The sequence below is a fragment of the Halichoerus grypus genome, chromosome 10 (assembly GCF_964656455.1).
Source record: "Halichoerus grypus chromosome 10, mHalGry1.hap1.1, whole genome shotgun sequence".
In the NCBI taxonomy this organism is placed as follows: domain Eukaryota; kingdom Metazoa; phylum Chordata; class Mammalia; order Carnivora; family Phocidae; genus Halichoerus; species Halichoerus grypus.
The window spans coordinates 20,090,349-20,113,168 of NC_135721.1; the positions used below are offsets into that span (position 1 = coordinate 20,090,349).

General features: G+C 38.0%; 1 protein-coding gene across 2 annotated transcripts in view; it reads right to left on the reverse strand.

The window, feature by feature from the left end:
- Positions 1-22,820, reverse strand: part of ASXL2 (ASXL transcriptional regulator 2) — a 141,526-nt gene that overhangs the window by 40,122 nt on the left and 78,584 nt on the right. The window contains exons 4-5 of one of the 2 annotated variants that reach the window (XM_078056071.1): positions 18,465-18,573; positions 14,329-14,479 (exon numbers count right to left, since the gene is read on the reverse strand). In XM_078056071.1, coding sequence (XP_077912197.1) covers positions 14,329-14,479; positions 18,465-18,573 — 260 coding nt within the window. Of the gene's footprint in view, positions 1-14,328; positions 14,480-18,464; positions 18,574-22,820 lie in introns of those variants that run through there. The other variant, XM_036075518.2, reaches the window with a different exon arrangement.

Below are 22,820 nucleotides of genomic sequence, written 5' to 3' on the forward strand. Positions count from 1 at the left end.
CTGTCCCTATGCATTTGCCTATTCTAGACCTTTCATATAAATGGAATCATTAATACGTGCTCTTTTGTGACTGGCTTTTTTCACTGAGCATGTTTTGAAATTTGATCCATACTGAAGCATGGATCAATACTTCCTTTTTATCATTGAATAACAGACCATTGTATGCATATGCTGCATTTTGTTTATTCATTAGCTGATGGACATTTGGGTTGTTTCCCCTTTTCGCCACTCTGAACACTCACTAGCACGATTTTGTGTTGGACATATATTTTCAGTTCTTCTGTGTTCAGATCTTAAAGTAGAATTGCTGGGTCTTATATCAACTCTATGTTTAACTTTTTGAGGAACTGTCAAAATGTTTTCCAAAATGGCTATACCATTTTTACAATTCTACAGGAATGTATGAGGGTTCTAATCCTTCTCAAAACTTGTTATTGCCTGTCTTTTTGATTTGACCAATGTTTTTAAAGGGACATAATAAAAATAAAGACAATATTTGACTACGTTCCTTCTTTTTAATGGTTTGCAGAAATCTGAAAATATACATTTCCTTACCCACCTCAAATACTGCCTGAGAATAAACAGAAAACAAACAAAATAATTCCATTAGTGTATATAAGAATTCCACTTTGCAGCCTGAAAAAGAGATAATAAAGCTATCTGTAATTACCACGGCAAACTGTTTGGATTGTTCCCCCTTAAGGCAAAAGCCCTTTCTAACAGAAGAACCATAAACATATCTCAAGCCAGCTGAAATAAATCATGAAAATTTCAGGACCCACCAGTAAGGAACATCTCCCAGAATTGACTTAATGCCAAGTACAGGTCTCAATTTCTATGAAAGTTAAACTTTGTCCTAACTTTTAAATATTAAAGGTTTAAGCACATGCTGGGAAACTTCTCTCTCGTAATTACTTTTAGTGGCCACACTGTCAGGCACAATTTTATTAATAAGAGCAACCAAAAGTAACTATCTTGTATGCCTCTAACAGCAAGCTAGGAGGTTCATCTGAACAGAATTTCACTGAACTACCCTCTAAGATGGGTACAAGTCCTTTCTATTCCCACCCAAACTCTTGCAATTCTACCCTCAGAAATAACTAAATAATATATTTGGATTAGCATCCTTACTGACATTTTTCTACACAAATAAAAATATGAAAATATTTTTAAGGACATATATCTATTTTTTTAAAAGGTTTTATTTATTTATTTGAGGCAGAGAGAGAAAGAGAGAAGCACAAGCGGGGGGTACCGGGGGAGAGGGAGAAGCGGACTCCCCACTGAGCAGGAAGCCTGACACCAGGCTCAATCCAAGGACATATATTTATACATAAATTTCAAATATACACATTCTTTATATATTGTAATATCATCTAAATTTTATGTATCAGGAAATTTAATTAGCTTGCCAGAGGACTCAGACATTAAGGGGCACAGCCAAGATCCAAACTCAGTATATTTTCAAAATGAGTGGGTACTTGTTGTGGGCTGAATGGTGGCCACCAAAAAGTTATGTCCTAATCCTCAGAATCTGTGCATGTTAGGTTATTTGGAAAAGGAGTCTTGGCACATGTAATTAAGTTAAGGATCTTGAGATGAGATCATCCTGGATTATCTCAAGTGTCCTAAATCCAATGACACAGAGGACAGACAGAAAAGAAGGTGATGTGAAAACAGGCAGAGATTGCAGTGATGCGGCCACAAGGCAAGTAAGTCAGCAACCACCAGAAGCTAAAAAATACAATAAACAGAGTTCTCCTCTAGAGCCTCCATAGGGAGTATGGCCCTGCTGACACCCTGATTTCAGACTTCTGGCCTCCAGAACGTGAGAAAATAAATTTTGTTGTCTTTTCTTTTTTTTTTAAGCTTTTATTTATTTATTTGACAGAGAGAGACACAGCGAGAGAGGGAACACAAGCAGGGGGAGTGGGAGAGGGAGAAGCAGGCTTCCCGCCGAGCAGGGAGCCCGATGCGGGGCTCAATCCCAGGACCCTGGGATCATGACCTGAGCCGAAGGCAGACGCTTAACGACTGAGCCACCCAGGCGCCCCTAAATTTTGTTTTCTTTAGATAAAGGCACGTAGTTTGTGGTAATTTGTTACAGCAGTCTCAGAAAGCTAATAGTATGTAAAACTGATTTTGAAGTGTCATTATCAACCCATAGATGTTTATGTATTTGAAATGTTTAAATCAAAAACAATCATTACAAATTTGGCATTCAAACTGTAACCTTTTGGTTTTGTGGGCGAGCCTCCAAGTTGTAAATCACCTCTGGGACATGACCTCAGCAGTACCCAGCTTCCGCGCTATCTGCCACAGAAAGTGTCTCAGGCAACCTTGCATATTTTTTTGCCCAACTTGGATCAGCCACTTCTCCAAAGACCCTGGTATCTTCTAATTGGAAATGTTATTAAAAGACCATGTGCTGCAGGGTAGGGGGTGCGCACTGCTACGGGGTTACCACTGGTTCTAGGACTTTTCAATGGTTAGAACAAGAAAGGCCTTTTTTTTAGAAAGAGAAAAATAAATTCATGGATGGATACCAAATTAAACTTAAGATTACAGGACTGTCACCTAACTTTCCTGATTCTATAATTCTATCACTTCTCTTCTTCCTTGATAATCCTGGTTCCTGATAACATTACTGTAATTATTAATTTGCTTTCTACTATAGATCTAATTTCAAAGAAACAGTACCTATTACTGAAAATAAGACTACTGAATGCAATTTAAGATTTATTGATGTTTGGTCTCCTATAACTAAGATTCCAAGCAACTTACTTATGTCACTATGCCACAAATTTGACATATTCTTGAGCTTGCTTTGTTTCATATTTCTAGAAAGTACATTTTAAAAACTTGTTTTAATTATTGTAAAGTGATAAAACTGACTTCCATGTAAGTCTAGCTCCCTCCCCTGTATACACCCCTTTATTACTTCTCTTCCTGTTTATGAAATCATTTATATTAATTTGTATCCTTCCATTGTTTTTATACTTGTATTTTTGTTTTGGTGAAACAGTATAGATATTTTAATACTTTCACTCATTTCTTTTTTTTTTTTTTTTTAGATTTTATTTATTTATTTGAGAGAGAGAGAATGAGAGAGAGCACATGAGAGGGGGGAGGGTCAGAGGGAGAAGCAGACTCCCTGCCGAGCAGGGAGCCCGATGCGGGACTCGATCCCGGGACTCCAGGATCATGACCTGAACCGAAGGCAGTCGCTTAACCAACTGAGCCACCCAGGCGCCCCCTTTTACTCATTTAAGCAAAAAATCAAGTACCATAAGCTGTCCAGAATATTGATTTTTTAAAACTTAAAATAATTAATATATCCTGAGGAACATTCTACAACAGAATATACAGATCTACCACATTCCTTTTAATAGGTACACAGAATGCCATTGTGCAGATGTATTATAATTACTTCAACCAGAATGATGAGTATATTGGTTCTTTCTGGACTTTTGCTCTTATTACTACAATGTCCTAACCAGTGGCTCTTAATGTGTTATACTAAGAAAAACAATCAGTATTTTAAAATCTGCTGGAGGGGAGCCTGGGTGGCTCAGTCAGTTAAGAGTCTGCCTTCGGGGGCGCCTGGGTGGCTCAGCTGGTTAAGCGACTGCCTTCGGCTCAGGTCGTGATCCCAGAGTCCTGGGATCGAGTCCCACATCGGGCTCCCGGCTCAGCGGGGAGCCTGCTTCTCCCTCTCCCCTCTCATGCTGTTTCTCTCTCGCTCGCTCTCTAAAAAATAAATAAATAAAATCTTAAAAAAAAAAAAAAAAAAAAAAAGAGTCTGCCTTCGGCTCAGGTCATAATCCCAGGGTCCTGGGATGAAGCCCCACATCAGGCTCCTTGCTCAGCAGGGAGCCTGCTTCTCTCTCTCCCTCTGCCACTGCCCCGTGCTCGCTCTCTCTCAAATAAATAAATAAAATCTTTAAAAAAATAAAAATAAAACAAAAAATCTTTTGGAAATGCAAATTACTAGATCCCAGCCCAGATCTACTAAATCAGAAACTCTGAAGGTAAGGCCCAGGAATCTGTGTCAAAATAAGCTCCACCTAATTCCGATGCATGCTCAAGTTTGAGAAGCGTTAGTTTAAGCTATGCTATTTTGTATTGTTGACGTTGTATCTGTGGATTGATTCTGAGAGGTGGGTTTGCTGAGTCAGGGGATATAATCACATGCTTCCAGAAACAGTTTAAAAAGTTTCATTATTCTCAGGTTTTAAAAGGAACTCACGCATGTTTTCCTTTAGTACTTGGTTTCATGTTTTACATTATATCTCTCATTTGTTTGGAATTTATCCTATAGGATGGTATGAAAAATGAACCCATTTTCACCTTTTTGGAAATTCAGTTCTAACACCTTTGCACATATCTTACAAAGGTCATGCTCAGAGTTTCTGCTGTTGTAGTTATTTTGAATGTGTTCCCTTTTTCTATATATGGCTGGTTGCCAAATATTAATTTTATTTACACCTGCTACTTTACCAAATTCTTTACCTTCTTCATCAGTGTTTATCTCCACTGATTCTTTTGTCAGATCCATAACTGTATCATCCGCACATTGAAGTAGTCTTCCCCTTTTTTGTTGCTCACTGTTCCAACTGCTTCTCTTGCTTCCTTGTGTTGAGATGTAAGAACTGAGATACTGGGCCCCTTGTTCTTGACTTCTAGCTAAAGAGCAAGCCACTAGTGTTTGTTTCCCCATTAAGATGCTGGTTTTCTAAGTTATTATGTAAAAGAAGTATCCATCAATTCTCAATTTTATTGAGTACTGAATTTACATAAAGGCCTTTTCAGCAAGTATAGAAATGGCAATAGGATTTTCCATATCATCTATTAATATGATGAATAATAATGGATTTCCCAGTAGTGAATCATACTTACAACCTAAAACCCCATTTGTTTAGGATTTATAGTTTTTAATGTATGGTTGGATTTTATATGCTAACTTTAAGATTTTCCCTCAGTATTCACAAGATAGTGCTGTACTCTAAAAAGTTTTGAAATTTTACTTCCAAAAAGAATCTGAATAATCTAAACTATTCCTGAAAACATTAGGATTGTTTGATCCTTTAACATATGGTTGAATTTCCCTGAAAAGCCATTTAAGTATGGTGTTCAATTGAAGGGAAGCTCTTCTATATCCTTATTTGTACGAAAATTTATCGTTTAGATTTTCTATCTCTATTGGGTTCAATTTTTATGCATTCTATTTTCCTACAAAATCATCCCATTTCATCTAAGTTCTTAAAGCACTGCGAAAAAGTCTCATGTTTTACATTTTTCTTGTTTTGGTATTTACTTCAACCTAATTTGTTTATTTAGGTCTTTTCCCTTTTTTAAAAAAGGTAAATCAGTGCTTTGTTCACTGCATACCACAAATTTTGTTATGTTGTGTTTTCACTTTTATTCAGTTCAAAATATTTAAAAATTTCTCTTGAGATTTCTTCTTTGACCCATGTTTTATTCAAAGTGTGTTGTTTAAGCTCCATGTATTTGGCAATTTTCCAGTTATCTTCCTTTTTAAAAGATTTTTATTTATTTGAGAGAGTGCACGCATGCACAAACCAGGGGGAGGGGCAGCAGATCAAGCTGAGCAGTCAGCCTGACATGGGGCTCGATCCCAGGACCCCAGGATCACGACCCAAGCCAAAGACAGACATAACCAACTGAGCCACCCAGGAGCCCCTCCGGTTATCTTTCTATTCCTGACTTCTAGTTTAATTGTGATCTGAGGCAGACATTAGCTCATTTCCATCCCTTTAAATTTGTTAAGGCATGTTTTATGGCCCAGAAGAAACTATTTTCATGTCAGTGAGAGAGGCAATTTTCTTAAGTATGTACTGGATTCTATTAAAATTGAGAAACTGTATTCATCAAAAGACACTTTTCAGAGAGTAAAATGACAGGACATAAAGAGGGAGAAGTTACTTACAAGATATATATTCAATAAGGGAATATATGAAAAACTACAAATCACTAAGGAAAAGATGACCCATGAAAAATGGAAAAGACTGGAAAAGGCACTGCATAAGAGAGGATATCCAAATGATTCATAATGAAAAAGACTCCAATTCTGTTGGCCATCATGAAAATACAACTTAAAACCACATGGAACACTATTATACACTAATCAAAGTCTAAAATTTAGAAGACTGACAATTAGTGAGCATGTGAAATAGCTGGAACTCACGCATTACTGGTGGGGGGTATAAATTGGTAGAACCACTCTGAAAAACTGTCTGGCAGCATACACTATAGTTAATTCGGCTCCCAAGTACATACCCAGAAGAAACGAGTACAAAAAGACATAAAAAAGGATTCACAGAATAGGCAAAAACTAGAAATAACCTAATGTTCATCAATGGTAGAATAGATAAGTAGAGCTACTGGGGGAGAATAGTTATAGAATACTATACAGTTTTAAGAACCTGATGAGTATACAAAAACATGGATGAAAACTTACAAACATTATTTGGGCCAGCCAAAAAAAAAAAAAGGCATGATTTGATTTAAGTTTAAAACCAGCTTCTGGTTCTGCTCCAGACACATCTTGTCTATACTATGAGAAATTACTAAAGTGGTTACTTTGGGGCAATGGTTATTACCAGAAGGGAGCACAGAGAGGACCACTGGGGTGTTGACAGTGTTTTGTTCTTTGATCTGAATGATGGTTCACGGTGTTGTTCCATTTGTGAAAATTCAACAAGCTGCATAAGGTGCATTTTTCTGAATATATATAATTTAATAAAAATTTTTCAACAGGCAAAACTATATTGACAGAAGTCAGGACAATAGTTACTTTTGAGGAAGGATGAGCAGTGACTGAGAGCTGGCCTAATGCCTCTGCAGTGCTAGTAAAGAATCATTACAGGGGCGCCTGGGTGGCTCAGTCGTTAGGCGTCTGCCATTGGCTAAGGTCATGATCTCAGGGTCCTGGGATGGAGCCCCGCATTAGGCTTCCTGCTTGGCGGGAAGCCTGCTTCTCCCTCTCCCACTCCCCCTGCTTGTTTGTGTTCCCTCTCTTGCTGTGTCTCTCCATCAAATAAATAAATAAAATCTTAAAAAAAAAAAATCATTACAGTTCATTATTTACTCATGAAGATAGAGTTATTTTCCACTCTCAATTCAAAAAAGAGGGGACAAGATCATTTTATGTTTTTCTTCCTTTAAAGGAGGAATGTAGTCCAAAGACTGGTCGGCTATATGATAAATACAAAAAGTGAGAACAAGCGTTTAGATACTTTCATAGAAATTTGACACTGCTGGGCCGTTTTTATTGTATTTTACGTAAGTGTCAGTCCATAATGGATAGAGGAGGGAAGAGAATAGTACTTTGTGATGAAAAGTTTGAGAATAAATCAGCTAGCTGGGGAGGGGAGGATGCGGGGTAAGGGATGTGTGGGAAGGGCATGGGAATAGTGCCCACAGAGTTACAAAATAAGGAACTAAGATTTCCTAGGGCTACATTTTAAAAAGGATAAAGATATTAAGAATAGGACACTGTTTGAAAAATGAACATTAAAGGCTGCATTTTAACTTCATCAAGCCCCTATTTATGATCTTTATTTAAAACAAATGACATTTATTTCTTGGTAGACATTATGTGTACTGCAGGTAATTTCAGTGTACAAATTCATGTGCAAGACACATATTTCTGTAGTTCTCATATCAGCACAAAGCAGTGGGAAATCAAGCCTTTGTTATGATTTTTTGCCTTCCCTCCATTCCAACGTTTCCTGGGTTTCATAGACCACTGGTTAGTGCTAGGACACCAGTGTTTTGGCCCACAAAGTCCCACAAGGACTGAGACATTGTTCATAATCCTATCTTACAAAGTGGCACTTGGAGAAAAATAATCTCTCACACTTCTATACTACTTCAAATAAAACCAATTAATGTCACCAATTAATCTCATCCTGTCTCAAGGAAATCTACTACCCAGAACAAATGATTTTCCAGAGTGGGATGGAAATGAACGCTTTTTTCTTTTTTAAAAGATTTTATTTATTTGAGAGATAGAGAGAAAGAGGGAGAGAGAGCATGAGCAGGGGAGGGGCAGAGGAAGAAGCAGGCTCCCCGCCAAGCAGGGAGCCTGATGCGGGGCTCGATCCCAGAACCCTGGGATCATGACCTGAGCCGAAGGCAGATGCCCAAACGACTGAGCCACCCAGGTGCCCCAGAAATGAACGCTTTTAACCCAAACACCAGTGACTAGAAAACTGAACTAACATAAATGTAGAGGTCACTTTTAGGCAACAGGCTTGAGCAATGGAATGCAGAACAAGGCAAAAGAGCCGAGGTGCTGAGGACAGAAGGGCCCGTCAGGGGACCCACCTCAAAATATCCATAAGCCCTAACTGACCAATGGGCTACTTACAACCAGGCACAGTTACCAAAAACGGGGAATATTCCATACATCCCCATCTGTCCTAACTCTCCCCCTTTTTAAAGAGAGTCCTCACCACCACCTTGTGCAGATAGTCCCTCCTTTGCTGTCCTGCCCGCTGCTCCCTTGTGGTGTATTCAGTAAACTTCGATCTCCTTCGTTCTGCCTCAGGTGAATTCTTTGACTGCCTGTGCTACCAGCACCACCAGCTTCCATCTGATCGTCGCCCCACGTTTGGGGGCCCCGTCCAATTGGGAGAGACACCACGATAAACAATAGTCAGTAGAAAAACAAATCAAAGCGAGTGTATTTAATGAACTGGAATTTAAATTAAAACTTGAAAAAATAGTAATAATAAAAATAAATTAAAATTAAAATTTAAAAAAGCCAGTGTATTAACTCAGATCTTAAATGGACAAGAGGAGGAAACCAACAGCAAAAGGTCTATAAACAAAAATTTTGTTCCCTGGGGACGCCTGGGTGGCTGAGATGGTTAAGCGTCTGCCTTCGGCTCAGGTCATGATCCCAGGGTCCTGGGATCGAGCCCCGTGTTGGGCTCCCTGCTCAGCCGGGAGCCTGCTTCTCCCTCTGCCTGCCACTCCCCCTGCTTGGGTTCTCTCTTTGTGTCAAAAAGATCTTTTTAAAAAATGGTTGTTTTGGTTCCTCGTGGTATGTGGCTATGAAAATTTGAAACACTCAGTGGGGTCGCTACTCTCTGATCCATACATACTACATTTCTTAAATCTCCTAAGAAATCACTTTATGCAGAGCAATACCCTATAAATAATGGAGACTAGCACTAAAGATGAACAGTCTGATCCCTACTTCTTTCCCCTTCTTTCTTTCCACAAATCTCCTTTTCCACCCAAACTTACCTTCATATGGCCTCCTTTCTACCTTCTTGTCTTTATATATGTTTTCTTTCCGTGATACAACCTGTCTTCCTTAGAGGTTATACTCCCAACAGAAGGAAGTATATTAAAATATTCTATAGCTCACACAATACTTACTAACCCAGGTAAAGTTAACAACTTCCTTCTCTAATGCAGCCATAACATGACACATATAAACACTTGCTACTTATTAAAGTCATTTGCTAACTGTCTGCTTCTTTTTCTATACCTCTAGATATGGATGGGGCCCCCACCTTATTTAAATTGGTTTCCCAAATACCTGGCAAATAGTACATACATACTGGAGAAAGAATGAGTGTGGCAAGCAGTCTAAATAGAGATATTTCTTTGATTATTTTTTTTTTAAAGATTTTATTTATTTATTTGACAGAGAGAGACACAGCAAGAGAGGGAACACAAGCAAGGCGAGTGGGAGAGGGAGAAGCAGGCTCTCTGTGGAACTGGGAGCCCGATGCAGGGCTCGATCCCAGGACCCTGGGATCATGACCCGAGCCGAAGGCAGACGCCCAACGACTAAGCCACCCAGGTGCCCCTATTTCTTTGACTTTGTAAGTAAACTAATGAATGGCCTAAATAATACTTCTCAAGATTATATCCTGATCTACTGGTCCTCCAATGTGGACTGCTCAACACTTAAAAGCTCTCTTATTTAGGAACATATTTAGTATCTGATTAGGAAAAAAAATGCGTGCTTTCATATAAATACAAAGACATAATAAAATATTAACAACTTTTTTAAATATTAACAAACTCTGATCAAAAGACCTACAGTTACTTGTTATTTGATTTAAAAACCAGCCCCCCCACCCCGAGTAGAGAAATGAGTTTTTAAGCTTAAAATTATTTCCAGAAAATTATTTAAAACAAATTTTAGAACTTGAGGCTTGAACTCACAACCCTAAGAGCGAGACCTAAACCAAGATCAAGACCTGAACGGAGATCAAGAGCCGGACGCTTAACTAAGTGAGCCACCTAGGCACCCCTAGAACTTGAGGCACTTAAAGCCAGTTTTACATAGTTTACTGAAGTAGTCTCAGGTTGCTGGACAATTACTACTACCCACTGAGTATACATTCAGAAGGTACTACTTTTCAGATATATTACAGCATGGAGAATTTTCCATTTCAATGGATATGATATTGGGTCAAATCAAAAGGATATAGACTATCCACATTAGATGCCTTTGAATTAAAGGCTTTACTGAATAATCCCTATTTTATTTCTTCCTGAAGATATTCAATGGGCCCCTCTCAAGTATTAGAAATACTATCAGAAATAATGAAGCAATAACATCAAAATGGAAGTTTAGCCTTCTACAGTTGAAGGATTAATAGCTGAAAGACTGATTAACAACTGAAGTATCCAAAATTGTTTTAATCTTCCTAAACAGCAATCCCTCTCTTAAGGGAGAGTTTTTATTTTCACCAGAGTCTTGTCTTTTGAGGAATTTTATTTCCAGAAGTTAATAGACTGTTAACTTCCCACACCAAGTGCAGTCTACCTCAAACTTGGCAGGCTGTGGCTACTGATTAATATTCAAACAATCCCCTAATCAAAGATGGAGAGGCCATACCTGAGCACCTTTCCTTGCTTCTGGGTACCCTACCTATCCAAGTCCTAATAGTGGAGCCATGTTTAATGCATGACAGAGCTAAAACCTCTGACTCAGCCACCAACCACACCACAGAAAAAGAGAAGATCTCTCTCAAAGATTGCTCTCCACACAACTTAACTTTGCCCAAAGGAGTTTTTCTCCCGAGTATACTTTTTAAAGGAGACATTATATACATAATCATCCCCATTCAGTAAACTTACATACAGAAATGATATTAGAGGGCAGGCAGGCAGGTCTTTGGTATTTGAAATAACTCCAAACATAGTATTTATCAAATTCCTGATTTAAAGTAGTTTTGAACAAGCAATTAAATTAACATTAGTTTATGCCCCTAGAAAGAATTAGTAATTCCTTGTAAGTAAAAAGGTGTATTTTACGTAATTAACTTTTTTCTTAAGACATTTTAAAAGCAGGCCAAAATTTAATAAACTTTCTCTACCAGAAGATAAAAATACTTCTATCGTTGTTTCATACAGCAATATTTATATTTTATTTTGGGGAAAAGGCAGAGACTTTGCTTAGCTATGATTCTGCAAAAAAAGCAACAGAAAAAGTTGATTTTAATCTTTTTTTCTGGATTTATTCCACCTTACCTTGGCTTGGAATTCCATAAAGCTCTCCTCTGAACATTGTTTCCTGTCTGATAATTAGGAACCCAAACTATGAACTTCTAAGTTCTTCCACTTTACATGGAAATCAATAAACTAGTTTTAATATTGGACTGAATTTCAAAGTTCTGTTCTCTGTTCCTATTTGCTTAAAAGGTTTATCTATTATCAAGAGAGTTTCTATCGATTTTCAACTAGAAGTATCAGTTTTGCTGTCAGAGCTCTTTATTTTTGTACATAAAAGGAAGTGGGTTTTGATACTATCTCAATGTTCTTCCTGTCTTACAATGCATTTGAAATAAAGTGATGTCAGATTGAGAGTAAAAACCCTAAATAAGACAAAGGAATAGGCACAATTACTTTGCTTTACCTTTATTAATAACTGTAACTGATTTAGAACTGCTCTTTTGCACGCTGCTCCTATTACTGCTAACTACAAGCTTTCCATGTTAATCTGCACTGGAGTACAAAAACATTCAGAGATTATATAATATGTACCTAAAAATTTACATACCTATGCCACATGCCATCAATGAGAGAAGCACATCCTATGAGAAACTAAATCATTCCTCATTGTTGGTCGCTCAGCAAAGAGTAAACATGAAATCCATATGACATCACGTTCACCTCTTACCTTCACCTTCCAAACACCATACATAGCCCATTCTACTCTCAGTTTAAGAGACTACCTATAATCAGAAAAGATCTTTACAGAACATCTCATCTTAATGTAAACTGACGATAAATATTCAATAATGTGATAATTTCTAGAAGAGGAATGAATACAAAGGCAGTTCAATAACAGTTTATCTGGACCACAATTCTGAATTTGCTATTACTTTGCTGTTAAATATCTTCTATTATAATGCTAAATATAGTGCAAGGTTATGCTATTTAAATCTATTAACCTATTGACACTGGGATTCTGTTGTTATTTCTTAGATCTTCCTGTATCTCAATACATACACCTGAACTTCTTAGAGATCACCTTTAACAAACACGTAACAGCCACTTTTCTTTTTCTATACCTCTAGATATGGATGGGGCCCCCACCTTATTTAAATTGGTTTCCCAAATACCTGGCAAATAGTACATACATACTGGAGAAAGAATGAGTGTGGCAAGCAGTCTAAATAGAGATATTTCTTTGATTATTTTTTTTTTAAAGATTTTATTTATTTATTTGACAGAGAGAGCTGTCAAACTCAAAACAGCTACTGTTCATATATGGCTATTGAAAAGTGGAAAGGAATGACCTCTGAGACCACGATTCTGTTCCCAAATTCACTAGTCTGGCCTACTTAGTTACTGATTTTCCTGTCTTTAGACATATCCAGAAATTGTGAATCTTGGGGCGCCTGGGTGGCTCAGTCGTTAAGCATCTGCCTTCGGCTCAGGTCATGATCCCGGGGTCCTGGGATCCACCCTGTGTCAGGCTCCCTGCTCCACGGGAGGCCTGCTTCTCCCTCTCCCACTCCCCCTGCTTGTGTTCCCTCTCTTGCTGTGTCTCTCTCTGTCAAATAAATTAAAAAATCTTAAAAAAAAAAAAAAAAGATCCTTAGTAGACTCTGAGGAGTGTAAGGCCCTGGACCACACCTCCTTTCACTACTGATTTAAAATCTATCTCAAGAACACTGGTTACAGGAACTAGCTTTACCTTGACTTCATTCCATTTGTTCCTAACATCTGAGGTCTGGGTTACTCTCCAAGTGATAGTGATCTTAAAGCTAAAATTGTCTGATTACCAAATTTGCCCAAATTGTATGTGTGGTAGCGTTACCAGAGAACACAAATGATGCCACCAATTATCTGAGTTCTCTCCAGGAGTAGCACACACATGAATGCAGGGATGGTAATGAATCAAACTATTTTTCTGATGCAGTTCCAAATCAATAGTTCCAAAGGCACTTAAGATTAACGAATCAAGTATTCCCACAAACATAACTCTAGCTTCTAGATCCAAAGACAGCTCACCTGTAACACAAACCGAAAAGGATATCCAAGCTAGGGAAATTCTGGGATGTCATTTTGTTCTAGAGTATCACTGTATCAGTCCTTATAAAGGAACCATCATGGGTTGGCTTAAATCTGCCCTGCTATACACAGCTAAGTTTATAAATATTGAGGTAAAAACAAGAAGACTGTGACAAGAAGCTACATATAATTAGCAAGAATGGGTAATAAAATGTATTCTTAAGTGGAAAATCCATCCCAGCGATACTGCAGCAACAGACATTATTCCCTAAAAAATGTTTTTTGGGTAAGCTATGAAGCAGACAGCAAGCAGGGGAGAGCAAAGAACACCAGACTAAATTTAGTCTTTGCTAGTAGAAATGAAAAGCATTCTTTTCCTGGTAAGTAGAGAGCTGTTAGAGCAGTAAGTGCTCAAATTTTAGAAGAGAGGATTAAAGAGGCAAATCAGATAAGAGCATCCTTCAAAAAGGCTCAATATTAACCCAAGTAAAACCTAGAGAGCCATGTTGTCCAATTGACAGCCACTAGCCACGTGTGGCTATTTAAATTAAAATTTAAAAAGAATAAAAAATTCCGTTCCTCAAACTGCCCTAGCTCAAAGTGCTCAACAGACATACTGTTGTTGGGTTGTGTTGGGTTGGAGAGCACAGACACAGAACATTTCCATCATCACAAGAGAGTCAACTGGACGGTACCAATCATAAAGGGAAAGGAAGAGACGGACTGTCCTGGGGTCTGAAAAGAGAGGAGCTACTAACAAGGGCATTTGTCCTATAGCATTCAGTACTTTATTGAGAGATCAGGTGGATTTACCTTTCCTTTTCCACCTGCTCTTTTTCCCCTCCTTGTTGCTGCCACCATCACTGCTGCTTCCGCTGTTCTCAGAACTCTGGGAGTCTGACTGACCATCACTGCTTTCTTCCGAACCTTCTGATAGCTCTTTCACCCCATCCGGCACATCTTTCTGAAAATACAGGCATCCAATTAGGATTAATCACTACCATTTCAGCAAATAGGAATTAAATTTCTGATATGCATTGTTGCAACTTAACTGTGCTGATTAATTTTTAGTATTATAGGATTCAGTAGCAGAACCAGCAATATTTTCTGAATTCCTGTCATCTCTCTTCTTTGGGTCAAATTAGCTAACGTTTCCATCTACATCCAAAGATAAAAATTATACATGACAATCATATGAAAGCACAACAGAGAAATCTAATTTCTTAAATTCAAAACAACTGGGTATATGTAAGTCCAAGTAAATGAGAAGATGTTCAGAACAAAAAAACTATACAATAACAATTTTGTAAAAGGTAGATATACTCATCATCCAAGGATATATATTTATGTGTATGTACCATTAAGTATTGTGAGTTGGGCTGACTCTGGATAGGAAGAAATTGTGCATTATTTGAATCTAATTGATTCCTAAATAATGGTTAATAAGTAGCAAGAGTCAAATACAAAAGGAATAATCTAAAATTTTTTTTCTATTTTTAAGTAAACTCTTCATGTGGGGCTCACACTTACAACCCCAAGATCAAGATTCGTAGGCTCTACTGACTGAGCCAGCCAGGCGCCCCAAAAGGATTAATTTTTTGTTTTTTTTAAGATTTTATTCATTTATTCGACAGAGAGAGACACGGCGAGAGAAGGGACACAAGAAGGAGGAGTGGGAGAGGGAGAAGCAGGCTTCCCGCTGAGCTGGGAGCCCGACGTGGGGCTCGATCCCAGGGCCCTGGGACCATGACCCGAGCTGAAGGCAGACGCCTAACGACTGAGCCACCCAGGCGCCCAAGGAATACTTTTTTTTAAAAACTCACAGGAATCTTTGGTTTCCACTGAATAATGAGAATGCTAATCAGAAAAGATACCTGTGTCAGCACAGTATGTAGGAGGTATAGTAGGATAGGTGCAAGATCAAGAACTAGAAAACTAAGACTTTCTGGAGTTGAACTCTGGCTTTATCTTCTCCTAATTATGCAGTCTGATCAAAGTCTTAACCTCTTATGCCTCAGTTTCCCTGTCTGTAACATGGAGATAACAGTACCTACCTTAAAAGATCATTCTGAAATTAAATGAGTTAAATGTAAAATGCTTAAAATAGTGCCTGGCATATAATAAGAGCTCAATAAATATTAGCTACTACGTATGCATGTAGTATATAAAAATATACACATGTAAGCAAACATATTAGTGAATTTCTAAGTTATGAAACTATGGCTAATTCTTTTTTCCTCAATATATTTTTTTATTTTCCCACATTTTATAATCAGATAAAAAATAATTCTAACATGTGACCCTCCTTCCTACAATTGACACTCACATTATAGCCAAGATAATAACCTCTCCTCTAGTAAGGAACTATTACTTCCCACTTAGGTTTATATCCTCGTGCCATTTCTCTCTAAGACATTTCCTATGTTATATACTTTCTTAAAATACACATCCCATATTTTTCTATCCTTTCCTTCAAATGTGGAACAACTTTTACAGAGTTAGTTGCCAGCCAGACCTCCTGACCTGTAGGCTCAACAAGTATTTTTAAGTACAAATGTAATTCTTTTTTTTTTTTTTTTTTTAAAGATTTTATTTATTTATTCATAAGAGACAGAGAGAGAGAGAGAGAGGGAGAAGCAGGCTCCCGCTGAGCAGGGAGCCCAATGCGGGACTCGATCCCAGGACCCTGGGATCATGACCTGAGCTGAAGGCAGACGCTTAACCATCTGAGCCACCCAGGTGCCCTAAGTACAAATGTAATTCTTAAGCTTAAACCTGTAACCCTTCCAAGATCAACTGGTCAACTGTGCATGCCCCAAATCTCAGAATCATTTCACCCCTCCTTTTACCCACTCCATAGTATACATTTTATTTCTCTAATGTCCCTTGCCTCTCTTTAACCACTCTCATAGTTCAGGCCAATTATCTCTTGCAAACAATCCCTTAAATCTATCCGATTTGAATTATCTTTCTAACACAGATTTGATCATACTATTCTCCTGAAAAACCTCTGCCATCTCTCAGTGCTTTCTCTCTCAAAACTGCTAATTCAGGTTTTCAAAAAGCCTCCAAAGTTTGATCTTCACCTAATGCTTACCCCGCCCCCAACTCCTTACCTCACTAGCCCACACAGATGACGGTAACCACTTCAATCTACTCTAGTTTCAAATCCATTCTGAATCTCTCCATCTGTGCCTTTGCTTAAGCTAGTTCCTTATCCTGGAAGGTCCTTCCCCCCATTACTTACCAGCCAAAGTTCAATTCAAATCTTACAAGTTAAAACAAAAACAAGTTTTCTAGATCCTCTTATTCAAAATTAATCTTTATTTCTCTACACTATGACGATGCCTTATAGTACAGTACCTTATATCACAGTGTGTTTTGTTAGTGTACAATTACTTCAATAACTGTGTGCGCATCGAGAGATCAGGGACCACAGTTTATTCTTCTTTATAGTCTCTACAGTGTCCAGCATAGGATAGGCATTTAATTGATGTTATTAACGATATGGAAGGTCTAGAACAGCTAAAACTTAAAAGCAACGCAAAAAGCTCCCTGTGGGAGTAGAGCCCTGTATCATAGGAAGTTTAACGAAGTATATAAGAAGGAGGTACTACAGGTAAATTAGAACTTTTTTTTTTTAAGATTTTATTTATTTATTTGACAGAGAGAGACACAGCGAGAGAGGGAACACAAGCAGGGGGAGTGGGAGAGGGAGAAGCAGGTTTCCCGCGGAGCAGGGAGCCTGATGTGAGGCTGGATCCCAGGGCCCTGGGATCATGACCTGAGCTACCCAGGTGCCCCAAATTAGAACTTTCTAATGTTAGTGGGCTACACACAACCACTGAGCATAGTGATGACTACAGCTCAAAGCTAAAAAGAGGGAACATAGTCCCATGTACACATGGACAATAGCCAGTGCATGCCAAGTATTAACTCTCCTTCTGCTGATAATTTCCTTTGGCAAACAATCCCTTTTCTGAATTCACCTGGCAGAGGGCTTACCCTCAACCTCACATCAAGAGTGATCATGAGCCTACATATAGCCAGTCAGAAGACTCAATCCATTTGGCAACAGCGATTATTCAGGTATAGACACATGGGCCAAGCCACACCAATTAAGCCAAATCAGAACTAATTGAAGAACTCCCAGTTCAGTTCCTGAAGCTCTTTTCTCTTCAGACTTACAGCCTGCCAAGTGGGCGTTGACAGTGAAGTCATGTATGATAGGAGAGAGACTGCCTGAGAAAGCCAAAAGAAAGCAGAGAGATCAATCCCTGATGACATCATTTGAGCTCCTGGATCCGGGCTGAGTTTTCTTAGAATTTACAGTTATATGAACTAATAAACTCTCTGTTTTAATCAAGCTCATTCGACTTGGTTTCCCTGTTTGTGACTGAAGGGACACTGATAAGTCAAGGTGTCTTCTCAGTGCCAGAAATAGAAATCAGCAAGACTGTTATGGTCAAAAGAACATGAGCCCAGGAATTCAGTCACATCTGGGTCCATATTCCAGTTCTTATACTATCTGGCAAACACAAAACAAGAAAATGCAATCTTCTGAACTTGGGCATTCTCCATTACAAAAAAAAAGAACCACAGCTCTGAACTGTAATGGAGAATTAAATAACAAAGTCATATGCTCCAAGGTAACACTCATTACTCAAATGTTCTGAGGTTCTTTAAAAAGTCACTGGAAGTCATTTTCAGTTCATCCTTTCAAGACAGCATTATCATAAAGAATAAAAAATAAAGTTAGTTCTCTGGTCTACCTACAGATGGCCACAGATTAGTATTAAAAATTTACAGGATACAGAGTTGAACATATTACCTCTTCCTGAAAATAAGCTGTTCAAGAACAGAGCTCTATCTCTATGACACAAATATCATTTAGATATCGTCACTTCATGTATTTACCTTATAAATGATGCCCTAACAAAAATATTTACCTTCAAAGTATATACTCCCATTCTACCTGGAACCTTATAGAAGATGCCCTCTTCACCTCGGGAGTTTGTATGCAGCATTGCATTCAGGCATGCAAGAGGGGAAGTCCCACTGCAAAAAAAAAAAAAAAAGAACAAGAGGAACACAATGATTAGTTTTTGTGTCTGAGTATCCTATGTAACACTGACTTAAGATAAAATTAACTGAGCAACATCCTTTGACATAAACACATTTTATAAACTATAAAAGGTCTATCAATCTACAGAGAGGCTCCCATGGAGAAAACAGATGTAAAATTCATCCTCATATAGCTAAAGGAAAAATAATTCTTTCATTTTCTTAATCCTGATCCAGTATTTACCATGTAAGAAAACACGGACCTCACAGACCTCACAGAAGTCTTACAAATTTATTTTGTAAATATTGTATTTCACTTACAATTTTGTCAATTATACCTCACTAAAGCTGAAATTTAAAACAAACAAAAACATTCTCCTTCACTTAACACAAGCTTTACAGGCCCAGAAGTAAAACAGAAGGAGGAAAGAACATACCTACAGATTCAAATAAAAATACTAGTCTCCTTAAAAATATATATATATATTATATATATATAACACATATATATGTTATATGTGTTATATACATATATAAATCTTGCACACTGCTGCAACGGACTGAATCTGAGGTGTGAAATATATACATTTCTATGGTCTCTTGTATTTATTTTTTAGTATTTTTTATTGATTTAACTGACATATAACATTACATTAGTGTCAAGAATACAACATAGTGATGCCATGTATATATACATACATACATATATATATATACATACACACATACGTATGATGCAATGGTCTCTTGTACTTAAACCTATCACAGTATCACTTAAAGAGGTATAAAGTAGGTTTTGGAATATTTATCGTCTATGTAGCACCTTGGTTAAATGTTTACTAATTTCAATACACATTTACTGTATTTCTAGAGTTTTAGGCATATAATAAATAATCTGTAAAAAATATGTATTATTTTCCTTTCTGTTATCACATTTCATTTTCCTATCTTTTTGTACCTATCTAACATAACAAATAGCAATACAATGGAAGATGTGTGGCATCCTTAATTTAAAAAAATCTCTCCTAATACCTGAGGGGTAAGGCAGCTTATTTGCACATTTCCAGCTGTTCTCCCTCTCAGTTCTCTGCTGGTACCACTCAATAACCCAAATAGCCTACTAGAAGAGGCTGCTAGGTATCTTGGGTATACTTAAAAATAGGAGTTCTCTTTGGGGGATAGGAGGACCATGGGTCCATTGTCTTCTGGTACTTGTGAAAGTGTTGAGGGTCAAAAACTGTAAAGAAGAAGGAGAGCAACCAAGAAAATTAAAAAAAAAAAAAATTTTTTTTTGTTAAGAAAGTACTGAGAGCCTCCAGGCTGCTTCTCATATTTTTATATAATTTGGAATTTCCATCTTAAAAATACACATAATGCAATTCTAGTCAGAATCCCAAAGTTTATATCAAATAAATATATAAGAAATTTCTGGGGGAAAAATGATGGAGCCTTCTTAAGAAGATATTAAAATGTACTCTAAGCTATTATTATTGAAGCAATATGTTTCTAGGACAGGATAAATAGGCAAATGAACACTCTAGACTGTTGCTAGAACAAAACAGAATACAGAAACAGATCATAATAAATGTAAAAGCTGCAATCTCTGTACCTTTCTGTATTATCTGTGTAGTAGGAAGGAGACAGGGTCATGATCTGGTCGCCTGTGGTTTGACTACCTGGCATCTACCCGAACCCTCTTCTGGAGACAATACCTAAAATTTCCCATAAAACATTATCCCTTTCCCACCCTCATAAAGGTGGCTGAGACAGAATTAATCACAGGTATAAATCCAAACTGTTAACCCTTATTTCCTGGTTGAAAGAGCCAATCAGCATTTCTGTGTGCACCCCATTCTTCCCCACTCCCACAGCGACAGATTCAGGAACAGACAAAGGACTCAATCTGGGGCAACAATCTAAGGAGCTATTTACTTGGGCATTTAAGAAAAGAAACTTGTTCTGCTGAGAAGCTTCAAAAAGAAACTCTTTCTCTTCCCCTGAGCAGTAAGAGGAAGTAATGCCTAAAACTTTCAATCATGTGACCATGAGGAAAATATCTGGGATTGGGGTAAACAACACACAGGACAGACAAAGGAAGTGTTAGGTAAGGATTATAGGGAAAAATACAACACCCAAAAAGGCACTGAACTGCGGGGGGTAAGGAAAACAGCAATAATTTTAGCAATATTACTTTTGCCACTGTATCAAGCGTTGCCTTGAGTCATCCCTACCTTTGTAATCACTGAGGTTTTAAGTCATAAGCAACCAAAAGAGTCGTAAACAAAAGTTTATGTTAAGTAGTGCTGGAACAGCATGTTATACATCTGGGGAAAATAATTCTCACAGTATATCCAAAACACATTCCAACTGGATTAAAGACCAAAAAGTAAAAAGTAGAAGGTATTAAAAAGAAAATAGGGGGGGCGCCTGGGTGGCTCAGTTGGTTAAGCGTCTGCCTTCCTATCGGGTCGTGATCTCAGAGTGGTGGGATCAAGCCGCCTTGGGCTACGTGCTCAGCAGGGAGTCTGTTTCTCCCCCTCCCTCTCCCTCCCTCTGTTTCTGCTCTCTCTCTCTCAAATAAATAAAATCTTAAAAAAAAAAAAAAAAGGAAAATAGTATACAACCTTCCAGATGGATAAACCTTTCTAAATAAGAGAGAAAACCTAATAACCACAAAAGATAAACAAATTGACTAAATAAAAACAAAAAGCTCTAGGGGCGCCTGGGTGGCTCAGTCGTTACGTGTCTGCCTTTGGCTCAGGTCATGATCCCAGGGTCCTGGGATAGAGCCCCACATTGGGCTCCCTGCTCCTCGGGAAGCCTGCTTCTCCCTCTCCCTCTCCCCCTGCTTTGTGTTCCCTCTCTCGCTCTCTGTCAAATAAATAAAATCTTTAAAAATAAATAAAAAGCTCTATGTAGGAAAAAAAAAAAAACAAGATCAACCAAACTATAGAAAGTATACGAAGCTGAAATAAGTAACTGCAAAAAAAAATGGCAGACAAAACAATGAATAGTCCTGAGAGCTACTTTTAGGAAAACACAAACAACCAATTTAAGAAAATGGATAAAGGATATGAATAAATGATCGCAAAACATGCAATATAAATGGTCACTGGAACACATGGAGAAGCCCAAACTTACTAGTGATCAAATGAAAAAAAAAATCAAGATACCATTGATCAGACTGGAAGAAATCAAATGAATCCAAGTCTTAGTTAACAGTACTGTGCTAACATCAATTGCCTGATTTTGATATTGTACCAAACCAAACCAAAACAACCCAACCCAAACCAAAAAAACTCCTTAAAGTAAAACCCAAGAAATGAAAGTAAATGGTACACACATCTGGTGGAAAGATGTGGTAAAAATCATACAAACACCATCGTAATACTTTCCTTGCAAATCTGGGTATAATTTTCCTTTAAAGGAAATAAGTTTGGAATAACCCACGAGATATGCAGAACACTATACTGTTGTTGGGTTTTTTTTTAATATTTTTTTTTGAAGATTTTTATTTATTTATTTGACAGAGAGAGAGACAGTGAGAGAGGGAACACAAGCAGGGGGAGTGGGAGAGAGAGAAGCAGGCTTCCCACTGAGCAGAGAGCCAGATATGGGGCTCGATCCCAGGACCCTGGGATCATGACCTGAGCCGAAGGCAGACGCCCTACGACTGAGCCACCCAGGCGCCCCAAAGATTTATTTTTTTTATTTGAGAGAGAGAGAGCACAAAAGCAGGGGAGGGGCAGAGGGAGAGAGAGAGAATCTCAAGCAGAACTCAAGGGCTCGATCTCACAACCCTGAGATCATGACCTGAGCTGAAATCAAGAGTCAGATGCTCAACCAACTGAGCCACGCAGGTACCACCAGAACACTACACCATTTAAAACAAAATTTTAGATTTGGTTTCAGGAAAACGTAAAAAGTCAGAATCCTGGCAGAGTTTATTTTTATGAATAATGAAGCAATGGCAAGAAATACAATAGGCTACACTTCCCATGATGGCAGGAATAGATCTTCAAGGAAAATAACTCCAGAATTATATAATGAAATAAAAATAACTGAATAACTCCAAGAAATAAGTACCGTCTGAATGGGCAATAACACCCTGGTACTGAGGAGATCAATGCCAAGGCAAAGTCAAACACAGTACAGTATGAGGGAAGTCCTGACACACGCAGCAGCTAAAGCTAGAATACCTCAAAAGATTACATAATTACCATGAGACAATACAGCTTCTA